Below are 13,058 nucleotides of genomic sequence, written 5' to 3' on the forward strand. Positions count from 1 at the left end.
GAAAATATTTATTTTGGATTAAAAAAAACCAAAAACACATGAAAGAAAGAATTTGTTTTGGATTCAGAAAAGGAATTATAAATATGCAAGTAGATGTCAGTTTCCTTTTTAAACAGAATTTAATTTTGTTCTAATCTAACGGTGCTTATTTGTTCAATATACGATCCAACGGATGATAAGCTTTTGGACCATAGGACCATGCGACCAAATTATCTCCCTTACGCTTATTATATATAAGTATATAATATGTGTGATAGTGGGGGAAAGTAGTGGGTGTAATAGTGTTTATATTATTATAAAAATGAGATAGTGGAAAAAAGTAGTTGGTGTAATAGTGTTTTACATTATTAAAAGTTGTTATTTTAGGAATGTATAGAAATAATGGGACGTCCCAAAGAGGAAACTGTATAGAAATAACCGGGACGGAGGGAGTAATATATATGAAGGTTATTGTATCAAAGTTAAAAAAAAAAAATCATATTTAGAATAGGATGCTAACAATGTATATATTATAGGCTAGGGAGAATTAAATAAGAGGCAATAAACAGGATCATAATACAAGCCTCCCAAAATGTTTGCCAGCCCTGTCCTACTTACTCAACATAATACATTCGGATGAGTTAAAGGATAACAGCTCTCTCTTTATAACGGGGTTAAAAAAAAAAGGTTAATTATCTAGTTGGAAGTGGCTTAAAGTATCAAGTTGGTCACTGAACTCAAAACAGTATCAAGATTTTCACTGAAGTGACCCTAATCAAACAAATACCTTGAAATATGAGTTTAAGCAGTAAAAATATTATTTATAAAATTTTACATATTATTTTTGAATGTTACCAAAACCAAGTAAAAGATTATGAATTCTAATATTTATGATAATAAATTTAGATTTTATCAAGTTTATTTATTATTTATTTTTAATTAAAACAAAGAAATAACTATATAATAAAATATAAATAATAAATAAACTTGATAAAATCTAAATTTATTATCATAAATATTAGAATTCATAACATTTTACTTGGTTTTGGTAACATTCAAAAATAATGTGTAAAATTTTATAAATAATATTTTTACTGCTTGAACTCATATTTCAAGGTACTTGTTTGATATTTATGGCCACTTCAGTGATCATCTTGATACCGTTTTGAGTTCAGTGACCAACTTGATACATTAAGCTCATTTTAGTTACCAAGTTGATAATTAACCCGTTACAAAAACTCCTCAAGAAAATACATTTGTTTCCACTATATTTTGAAAATAATTCGCACAATAATCCAAAAAGAGCAACTTTGAACCAAGAAAAGATACTTGAAACCACTATATCATATGTTGTACTTTCTGAATTGCAGCATTAACCGATATTGTTGAACTTAGCTATCTTGTTGAATGAGTCAGTTGGTGAGCTGATGAAATGTTCTTAGGTATTGATTAATCGGTTTGTCTAGTGTGTGTCCATGGGCACATGCTAAGTACAAAAATTTATAGTTTTGGATGGTTTTGATTGGTGTGATTGTTGTAAATGCAGGGGTCCATCATTATTGAAGAGTGTAAGCCAATCAAAACCCTCCAAATCCATAGATTTTGGTGCTTAGCATGTGCCCATGGGCACACTATAGAAAAACCGTTGATTAATTAGTACTCCCTCCATTCCATTTTAAGTGTTCACTTTGGCAAAAAAAAAAATCCCAAAATATGTGTCATACTCTTTAACCCATGCAATTTTTTACTAGTTCCAATATTTATGTTATTATTAATAACATTAATAATAACATAATTTAATTATATAAACAAAAAATTTAACTTTTTATCTAATAAAATAAAATAATTTAATTAATAATATAATAATATTTAAAATTAAACAAACTTATCCTAACTTGAATCAAACACATGATATTAGAAATAATACCTTAACTTCGTATCATCCTTAACTCGTTATAACTTTTTATCTAATAAAATAATTTAATTTAATTAATAATATAATAATATTTAAAATTAAACAAACTTATCCTAACATTGAATCAAACACATATGATATTAGAAATAATACCTTAACTCCGTATCATCCTTGACTCGTTATAACCCATGCCGCTACGAACCAAACGATCCCAAGAAATTCACAAATTAATGGGCCTAATCTGGTTTAGTAACAAAAACTTGCTATAAACTATGCTGATATATGATATATTTCTCAGCTGACTCACAAGGAGACTTAAATGTAATGATTCTAAGCAACTCTGCTTCACAACCATGAACCGGAAAGGAAGCCTGAGCAATTCTATCAGGTGAGTTTATCAATTTTGGCTCTTTTAAAAAACAAATTTTCTTTGGGTGTTTGTGTGTCTCTCCTCTTGGAGTGTGTGGTTGTGTCTCTCCTTTTGGAGTATTTGTTATGTCTTTGTTTAGTCATGATTGGGTTGATTTCGTGTTGGATCAGTTGAAAACGAGTTTATTGATATTTTTGGTGATCTACAAAAACTGTATCGAATCTGAGACGGTGATGATTATTGCAAGAGCTCACCTTTCACAATCAAAGATTGTTCATCATTTACGGGTTTACACTTTCGGCATGTCTATAGCTGGTATCCGGCATGTAGATAACTGTGGTGCCACTTCTCCGATCTCCATCTATGCGATTGGTGTTTCTGAACATTGGGCTATCAATAGTTTTTATGTGATATGATCAATTGCGATGTTACTGTTTCCAGAGATTTTGGTGCAATTTGGATCGCTTGGAATGTCTTTGATTTCGTTCTTAGCTTCAAGAATTATTGAATTCTATATGTTAAACGATCAGGAAACAAATCATCTAATTGTTTTTAGCATGCTATTTGTTTTACCACCTGGTTGTATCGACAGTTGGGGGTTTGTCCCGACTGTATTATATTCAAGTTAATGAAATCTTCTTGCATTTGTCAAAAAAAAAACAAATTTTCTGGGGAGTTGCCGGAAAATATAGGTGATGCTAATTCCCAGTTTTTGATCCTAATGGATCACTTTTTTATGGTGATTTCTCCTCAAAATGAACTGTCAAATGCAGTACAAAACAAATTACTTTAGATTAGGGTAAATAGGCTAATTGGTCACTGTACTCTATGTCAACTTTCAATTTGCTCACCAGGTCAAAAAAGCTTACAATCAACTAACTAAACCTATAATACTTATCAAATCAAGCACTCTATTAAGATATTGTTTCACTACCGTTAAATCTGAGTTGACTTTAACGGAGGACCGTTAAATGTTGACACATCAGCTGCATTGTAGGCGCCATGTCAGCGACCAAGTCAATCTGAATGCTAATTCATAACTAAACAATCTAAAAACTTTCAAATGGGTCACTAAGTCACAAAAAAAAAATTATTATTTTATTAAATTTATTGATTTTTAGTTTTTTTTTGGAAGATTTTGTATTTCTTAATAAATTTTGTGCTTCAAGTCTTTTTAGAAAAGTTCATCTATAAGTTTAAAAGATTAAAATAGATAAAAGCCTTTTATCGATTCATATTCCAGAATATATCGTTTATAAGGTCAAAAATGTTAGAAACAAAATTTTAAGGTCAAAAATTGATTTTATCAATTCATAAGCATGTAAAATAAATAGATTTAGACAATTTTAAAATAAAGTGATATTATTCGGGGGGGAAATTGTTTTTTATAAAATGTCAGAAATCATGATTAAAAATGTGTTATTTTATAAATTCAGCTTTTTGAAAATAATTATATGATTTTTTTTGTTTAAAAAAGATATTAATAATTTTAATATTTGAATAAATTGTAAATATTTTGAAGAAATTAGTTGGTGACCTAATTGAAAATAATATAAAGTTGAGTGATGAATTTGCAAGTAAACTTGATGCCACGTCAGTTTACACGTCACTTTTCCGTTAGGCAATTTAGCGGGAGTAACGGAAGAAACCTATTTGAAATGTTTTTATTGTTTAAGTGTTTGACTGAAAGCTTTTTTGACCTGGTGACCAAATTGAAAGTTGGCATAGAGTACAGTGACCAATTAGCCTATTTACCCCTTTAGATTATGGTCCAAGTTTCTAATTATCCAAATCAAATGCATATACAATATCTCAAGTCAAAAAGTACATACTCAAATATTAATGTTATATGTACATTTTAATTCCGGAGATTGATACCAACTGCAAAGCCAGATATTGAGTTTGTTTACACAAGAAAGACAGGAGAAATAAATATCTAAAAAAATAACTTTTTCATGAAAGTTGATTCTGTCAAGAAACAATCTCCGAGTTTATCAATTTTTGCTCTATCAAGAAACAATTTTTCAGGGGGAGTTGCCAAAAAATCTCGGTGATATTACTAAGGAGATCTCAGTTCTTATGCTTTCTGGAAACAATTTTACCATTGAAGATATGCATCAACTATTGCTACTGGACTTGTCAAAAAAAAAAAAAAAAAATCTCTGGCAACATATTTCCAGTTTTTGATCTTAAATGCTGGCTGATTATCAAATCATAAGCTTCAGCTAGTGATTGCTCTCCAGCAATGGCACTTTATTGTTATCATCATCATTCAATGATTTACCACTTAATACTATCGATATTAATATGCCTTTTATGCTTATTAGAAGCAAGATCTTGCCGTAAGTGTGGTGAATATCTTAGCTACTTCAGCTTATACTGAGAACCACATATGCAACCAATGGCAAGAACCAAAATATTGATAAACATTGTATATTGAAGGAACTACACCGCAGATCTACAAAATTGTTGATAAAGTTGAACAAGTAAAACAAAATTTTGATGAACAAATTGAGCTACAAATGGATAGGGGGGGATAACATTTGGCGATCAATGGGGCAAAGAACTTGAAAAAATTAAAAACAATTCACAGTTGTGGTTGAAAAAACAAGTTTCCACTTGAATTCTTTTTCCCCACATCAATTCACCTTTGCTAAATTTTATCGAAACAGCAATGTAGAACTGACTATAGCTCACAGGCAGTGCATAACAGTGACCATTAGCATACATATTCACATTATGCTGCTGTTGTTCATGTGAGCATATCATAAAATTGGATGTACATGGTGGAGGAATGTATACCTATCCGAACCCTTAACTTGTGCTAATTTGATTCAGATGCTGACAGAAGAATGTACGCCGCTGGTGGAGGAATGCATCCCTATCCAAACCCTTAACTGGTGCTGATTCGATTAGCTTTATGGTATCATTCTCCTCCAACGCATAAGAGTATACGAACAATTTTTCAATGTCATTCATCTTATTGCTATGGTAAGCTTACACTTGGAATTGAATATTGTATCTGTGCAATTTAAACTACACAGTTTCAACAACTCTGCTGACCGTTGCTTTAGTAAGGGATTGCACCCGCTCTGAATAACAAGAAGCAGCTTCGCCGCTAGGCCTGCATCAACAGCCAGTGCTGCACATTCTTCTGGGGCAAGCTCAAATATTGCCCACAAAATTGATAACGCCAAATGAGTGCAATTCTTCGAAATCTTCATCAACAACTTGACAACAATTGGAATGGTGTTGGGGCATTCCTTCAAAGCCAGCCTACCCTTTGGAAAGGATGACAAGACTTCAAGGATGTGCAATGCTAGCTCTAAAGATTCAGCATTCAAAGTGGGCAACATCTCAACCAGTTGAGGAACAACCCCAATACTCACCACCGAGCTTCTCAAACCTTCATATGAACAAATCTTCTTCAATAACCGGAGTCCAGATAATACGCCATTCGGGTATCTCTTATCCTTCACTAGCCTCAACAACCCTACCAAAAGACTCAGACTTGAAACAACTTCTGCCTTAGAATCCTTCCCCTCAATCAACATTTCAATCAATTTTGTGCAATTCATCTTCGTATCAATTGACCCCTCATTCAATATATCCACAATCAAAGAAATCTTAGTGGGTTGAATCAAATTACTAATTGCATCTGAATTGAGTTCCAAATTTACCAATATCCCAATTACATCAGACCCAACAGCATGAGTAGTAAAATTACCCAATAAACCAGATAAAAAACTTACCCCACCATTCTCCACAACTGTCTTCTTTGCAGAATCATGTGTGATTACAACTTGCTTCAGCTCCCTCAAAGAATGAACCCTAGCTTGACCCTTAACCTTCTTCAATTTTTCCAAAATCTCTAAAACCCTCCCTTGCACATCCTCTGACCTCTTCTTCATAGCCACATACTTCTGCGAAAACCAACTATAACTCAACTGATACAAAGTACTATTAGGAGTAACAGAATCATCCCAAAGCTCCTGCATTGTAGTAGGACAAGTAAAATGGCCTAAAGAGAACCATTTCAAAATATTAGACCTTTCATAAGTCTGACCTGTACAAAGGGTCACAGGATCTTGCATTGGCTCCAAAGAAATAGGACAAATAAACACAGGTGGAGTCTCAATTGAATCCAACTCTTCAATCATCTTACCAAGATCCAATTTCTCTCCAGCACCACCACCATTCACAACCAACCCACCTCCCAAGATCCCATCTTTCACTGCAGTTTCAAGATCCATCACCTGCCCCCCACCACCATTACCCATCTGATGCATCCTCATTGCTCACAAACACCTTCTAAACAAAATCTATATAAACTCAAGCAAACCCGAGGAAATAAAAGAACATAAAAGAGACCCTTTTGACCAAGATCTAGTAGTGTTCAACACATAAGAATTTAAGAACTAGACAGTGAAGCGTGTGGAGTAAAAAAGAGAAAGATAAGCTCATTGACAAATACACACTCAAAGGGGACATTTTTTCCTCATGGCTTTTCTTTTTCTTTTGTTTGAGGCCTTTTATCGAACACCCTTCTCTTTATTTTTATTTTTCTTGGTCAAAAGAAGCCATGGTTTGCACATAAAATCATCATTATATAGAGAATTAATGATGAAACTAGTACAATGTAGTTTACTAATACCAAAGCTCAAACTTTTCAGTGAAATAACTCCCAACCCAGATGAGATAATTATTAAAAGTAAGATCTCAGTTAAAAGAAATCATCTACTGACTGACCCACTACAATGTTTAGCAGTAACAACCCAGACCCAAACGAGAGAGAGAGAGAGAGAGAGGGGGGGGGGAGAGGTTTGCAAGTGGGTATACTTGAGAGAGAGAGATGTTTATATTTGAGGGAGGGAGAGGTTTGGGAGAGAGATTAGAGAGAGAGTGAGAGAGAGAGAGAGAGAGAGAGAGGTGTGATTGCAACAGTGAGTGTGTGAGGGAGGCTTGAAATTCACGGATGGATGAAAGTTGAAAAGAAGCAACGTCAGGGTTAGTCAGATCGGTCAAACAAAACAGCTAGATACGGCATATTCTGTGGGTGAGTGGATAGTGTGGTCTATACGTCACCGTTTTGGACCTTGTTAAATTTAAATACTTCCCATCGAATTTAATTTTGTAGACTTTGAATTTGAATATGATTGTGATATGTGTTTGCTTTTGCGGCCATTTATCAAATTTAAATTGCCATTAATAACATTTTATCAATAGTTCAATTTTTGATTTTGTTCCCGTAGATCTAGAAGATGTGCTTTGAATAACTAAAATTTTATACTCCCTCTGTTTTCAAATATTTGTCGTTTGACTTTTGTGCACACACTTTTAAGTGCATTGACTGCATAGCTAGAATTAATATTTTTAAATTTTCTTTTTTGTGAATTAAAGTATAAGATTAATATTTTTATTCAAAAAAAGAAAATTTTAAAAATAATAATTTTAAGTATGCAGTCAAATCTCTTAGAAATGTGTGCCAAAAAATCAAACGTCAAATATTTGAAAACAGAGGGAGTAATATTTCATTAGTTTTGTGATATAATTGATTATTGTTCTAATTTAATTTTGTCAAAATTCTGCATGTCTTGAAAAAATCATTTTTGTTCAACAAGACATAATTTATTATCAAATCAACGGAAAATAAATATTGAAATATCATATAAAATTCAGTTATGTTCTTATATACTACAATACTTTAATATATAATCTTATATAAAATCAATTTTAACTTTGATCCGACTTAAATTCATGATTGTTCTTCCTTCGCCGAATTGCAGATGAAAGCTCACGATCAATCGGAAAATGAAATTTTGAAAACGAAAAATATTATAAAATTTTCAGATTAAAGCTATTCGTGACAGAAATCACGTTAGGTTGCACGTATCATGGTCAATAGATAAGAAATACCCAATCACTAAGTCGCAGGAAATATCTTTTCAGCTTTAATATATTTTTCTAACAATTGTGCCGAAGATAATGCATGCTATAAAGTGTGCTCTACTCAATACTCATTATCACACAGTAAATATTTTAGGTTCGGACAGACCACCAACAAATGAGGAGTGTGTTTCACTCAGACCCATCGTGCATCATCTTTGACCACGTACTCTGGTACTATGATCTTCGACTCATTATGGTGGTGGAATTAAAATTTCAATTGAATTCTATTTTATCCGATATATAAATCTATATATTAAATTATTTTGTTAGCGGGATCGGTCCATACTTATCATTAGTGTTTTTTATTTAACTTTTTTTTAGCAGAAAAAAAAAGTTAAATAAAAAACACTAATGATAAAATTTCAATTGAATTCTATTTTATCCGATATATAAATCTATATATTAAATTATTTTGTTAGCTGGATCGGTCCATACTTATCATTAGTGTTTTTTATTTAACTTTTTTTTAGCAAAAAAAAAAAGTTAAATAAAAAACACTAATGATAAGTATTTTAATGCATACAAATTTGTAATTTTGTAATGAGCATGTTATATAAATCTTAATCGCAAAAAGACTTGTTTAAATATTTTTTTAAATTTAGAACAATGTTACAATAAAGATACTTAGGGGTCGTTTGACTGAGTTTAAAATAAGTGCTTCTTGTTTAAAATAAAAAAATGAAGTAAAAGTTAGAAGTTAGTTAAGACTTATAAGTGATTAAAGTGTTGGCAAAAAAATTAGAAGTCATGAAACAAAAGTTAGGAATCGTAGCTTTTTATAAGTGTTTCTCGACTTTTTACACAAATGGTACGAATAAATGCTTCCAACTTAAAAGTCCAGAAGCGGGGCTTAAAAACCCCGCCAAACACCCACTTATAAGTTTTGCAAGTAGAAATGCCTAAAGAAAAAGGATAGAAAAGGAAAATGAAAGTGAAGGGGGAATAAAAAAAAGTGGAGGAGTGGAAGTAAGCGGTCTCGTGTGGTGTGAGCCCACAAGAGAGCTGGCAGTTTGACTGGACCAGGGCCAGGCAGTTAGTATAACCCACATGGCCTGCCTCGATTTCTCAATCTGCCTTTGCTTTGACCACTTTTCATTATTGCCCCTATTATTTTTCTTATCCTCAACTTTTTCCCACTTATTACTTCTTTTTGCTAACCTAATCTCAATATATCTAGTTTAATAATGATTGAGATCACCCATCACACAGATCATGCAAAAGCCATCACATCAGATACACAATAAAATGCTGAGCATTGCTTGTGAAACTTAGAGCCTGTGAGTTTCAAGCATGTTCTTACCCTATTTTTGATTTTAAACCAAAAAATTTCTTTTATTTAGAAGTTAAAAGTTGGTTTAAAATTAAAAATAAATCAGAAATTGATTTAAAACTAGAAATTAGTGTGAGTTTTTTCAGTGATTTGATTTTTTATAAAAAAAATATGATAAAAATTATTAATAAATAAATAATTATTCATAAATCATTTTTTATTATATTTTTAATAACCAATAAATCATTAACATGTTAAAATTATCCAAACATGCATTTTAAACATTCAGCTTATTAGGTTAAATAATATATCACAATTTTAATATGAGTGCAACGGGTTTTTAGAGAAATAAAATTTGAGAAGGCCTCAATAGCGGAATCAGAGAAAGGCTAATCTATGTTAGTTTCGGATCACTTTAATTTTCAATTTCATTACTGATCGGAATATTAGAATGGTTGTAAAATGTAAACATGTACTGATCGACAGTGTGTAAACAGTGCATAGTTTGATTTGTTATAAAGAGGAAGAGTACAGATTGTTGGGACTATTTTATTGCTGTAGTCATAATGTCACACAGTAGTGAGTAATGTAGATTATTTTGGACCATCTCTGAGGAACATTTTCTACCATTTATTTTCCCTCTCAAACTTCTCGATCCCGGTTTTCAATTTATTCTAGCTTCAACATTTCACTTGGTTCAAAATTCCCACCCATTCTTTAGTCTAAGGATAAGGATCAAGGAGGTTGAATAATTTATGTTGAGGAGAACAATGTCGAATGATAGGTTAAGCTGCCTCGAAAATCTGTCTTCGAGCTGCATGACTAGAAAGATGTGCACAGATGAAAAACTGGATCAATGCGAGCCATTCATGATTGTTTACTGAGGAAGTTAGTGTTTGAGAAATTTAAAAGAGAGAGATGTTAGAGTACGTGATACAAATTCAATTTTTTTTAAAATATTTGTCTATTAGTGATGGGTTCAATCCTCATAAATACAATGATATCTGCATATAAATCATCCCCACAAATTAAAATATACTCATCGTTTATCTTTTGATACTTATTCTGGGACCTATTTTGATAATTCTTGAATCGGTCTTTCTAATGTATGCCCAAGGCACACAATAATCATTAAATTCTATAAAAATGGTCTATTCTGATTGGTGGAGTTGATGAATGCAGGGGGACCATTATAATTTATTATTCATCCACCAATCAAAATGAGCTATTTTTATTGGAGTTGGGGACTATTGTGTGCCCTTGGCACACCATAGAAAATCCCTTCTTGAATAAGTGAAAGATTTCTATTGACTAAATCTCATTAATAATCATGACCCTGTATATGCAAAAAATCATGACTAGTAAAAAACCCTCCAACTCAACAAAAATAATTGTTGGCGTGTGTCTGTGGGCACACAACCACACACTAGAAAAACTCTTTAAATAATTAAATTTTTTAAATGCTGATCACTAATTGATCTCATCATCTGTATAGTTGAACCAAACGCTGAAGTAGAGCAGGTCGTGATTAGGCAACAGCTACCCTGTATTTTCAGGAATCAAATAATCAAAGGCTGTCCTTTTAATACAATAAAATCCAAGAGAATTAATTGTGTCTTCTGATGGTCTCAGCAGTCAACACACGTTTGAGAGCTTGGAAGTGTGGTTTCTTGGGGGTGGTAGTACTTGATAAAAAGACATCTGTGCGTGTAATTTCGCGTACTGTGTGATGATTATTTTGGTGGATATCACTGTTGACCGGGAACTAGGCCCTTGATCAGTCACTTTGACGAACTCCGAGAAGTTATAAACAGCAATAGCATCATATTTTTATATTTGGCAGATGTTTAATCGTTCTGTAACAAGAGGTTGAAAGTTCGAATATGAATTGAACAATCCTAAAATCAAATCCTGAAACCGATTCTTATAATGAGAACCAAGAATTTGATGAACTCCAGCTTGGAAATTCAAAAATATTTAGTTACGAAATTTTCAGTTTGTTATGTATATGCACTAACAATCACTTTTCATTTTTCGGTTAGTGAATTTCTATGAACTCCAATCTCATAATGATGGTCTCTCCTCATGGACAAAATCTCCATTGAAAAAATATTCCATTTAAAATAAAAAATGATGATAGTATCTACTTCTGTGCCCGGACAAAAAAAAACTAAAATAATTATGACAATGCATACATATTTTTCATATGGCCCAGGTTTGCCATGCAGAATTGCAGAAAGAGAGTTTGTTAATTTTCCCACACATTTATACTTTGACTAAGCCTAATATTCCCGGGTCAAAAAGCAAAAATAAATGGACCGGTGAGGTGATGTCAATTGGGCTAGGCCCATATCATTTTTGCAGACATAGGTACACATGGGGTGGTGGTGGTAGTATTTCATTTGGGTGTGTATGACTATGAGTTCCAAAAGTAAAGTAATTTAGTATCCATTCCCAGCTCTGCTCGAGAGTGTTACTAAAAACTGTTCAGAAAAGTACAGGTGTTACTTAATTATTTAATAAAATATTTAACATATAAATATTTTAAATTATAATATAATATTTTGATCAGATCTGATAATAAATATATAATCATTTTTACGAGAAGATGAAAATCCAAATATATGAGGGAACCTGTTTTTTCCAAAATCAAATTTTGAGCTAAAAATTATTGTTCGAAAAACTGACGATATTCTTGTTTACAACATGAATGACAAAAAGAACCTTAATTTGGCTTACAAAAAATTTAAAAATATTTCTTAAATAACCTAGAACTTCCATTATTAAATTGACCATGAAAATACTTCAAATCACACTCCACATCTCATATTTTATCAAATTAAAAATACGATTTATATATAAATCCATACGACTCGCTCAATCTCGGAAGGAAGATACATCAATTCATCTACTATTCTACTTGTTTATAACAAACAAAAGAAATGAATTGTTCACACACGGCTATGGTCAAATTAAAACTTCACGACGTCATCGAAAACAGAGTCAAATAAAAAGAAAAAAACAAAGTCGTGAACGCGTCCGTTAACAAACAAACACCCCATATTGGGATTATTGTATAATGTTGATAAGAAGCCGCCAAGCTCTTGGCATTATTTTACACTTTTTTTTTTTTTGAATAAACCGTACTTGCATTAAATAGAATCATAGATCAGTACATCAGTAAGGAAATCAGGAGCGACATCTATCCACTCCTGCAGGCCTGACTCGGAATGAGACGCCCTAGCTAACGAATGAGCAACTACATTCGCAGACCTATGCACAAACTGCACTAGCACATTTTCAAATTGCTTACTTAACTCAATACATTCACTAACAATGGAATAAAAGTAAGATCTTCCTTGCCCTCCATTAAACGCATCTGCCAGAAGTTTTGAATCCGTCTCGAACACACAATTGGAGAAACCATGCCTCTTTGTCCAGGATAGAATTTCTTTAAGACTAATAGCCTCCGCTTCCCTCACTTGCCATGTTCCACTCACCTGCTGACACATTGCTCTCACAAACTCACCTTTGTCATCAGTGGCGGACGTACATGGAGGCTGGTGGGGGCACTG

At 32.5% G+C, this 13,058-nt stretch overlaps 1 protein-coding gene across 1 annotated transcript; it reads right to left on the reverse strand.

Moving 5' to 3' along the window:
- Nucleotides 1-4,672: 4,672 nt before the first annotated feature.
- On the reverse strand, nucleotides 4,673-7,215 carry LOC108214882 (U-box domain-containing protein 30). Its single transcript, XM_017387122.2, has one exon. The coding sequence runs from the start codon at nucleotides 6,557-6,559 to the stop codon at nucleotides 5,240-5,242; it is 1,320 nt and encodes a 439-aa protein (XP_017242611.1). The 5' UTR covers nucleotides 6,560-7,215; the 3' UTR covers nucleotides 4,673-5,239.
- Nucleotides 7,216-13,058: the final 5,843 nt, after the last annotated feature.

Source organism: Daucus carota, chromosome 3 (genome assembly GCF_001625215.2).
Source record: "Daucus carota subsp. sativus chromosome 3, DH1 v3.0, whole genome shotgun sequence".
Lineage (NCBI taxonomy): Eukaryota > Viridiplantae > Streptophyta > Magnoliopsida > Apiales > Apiaceae > Daucus > Daucus carota.

What these genes read in the sequence shown, in the direction of transcription:
- LOC108214882 (XM_017387122.2), bottom strand. Translation starts at nt 6,559, where the DNA reads ATGAGGATGCATCAGATGGGTAATGGTGGTGGGGGGCAGGTGATGGAT.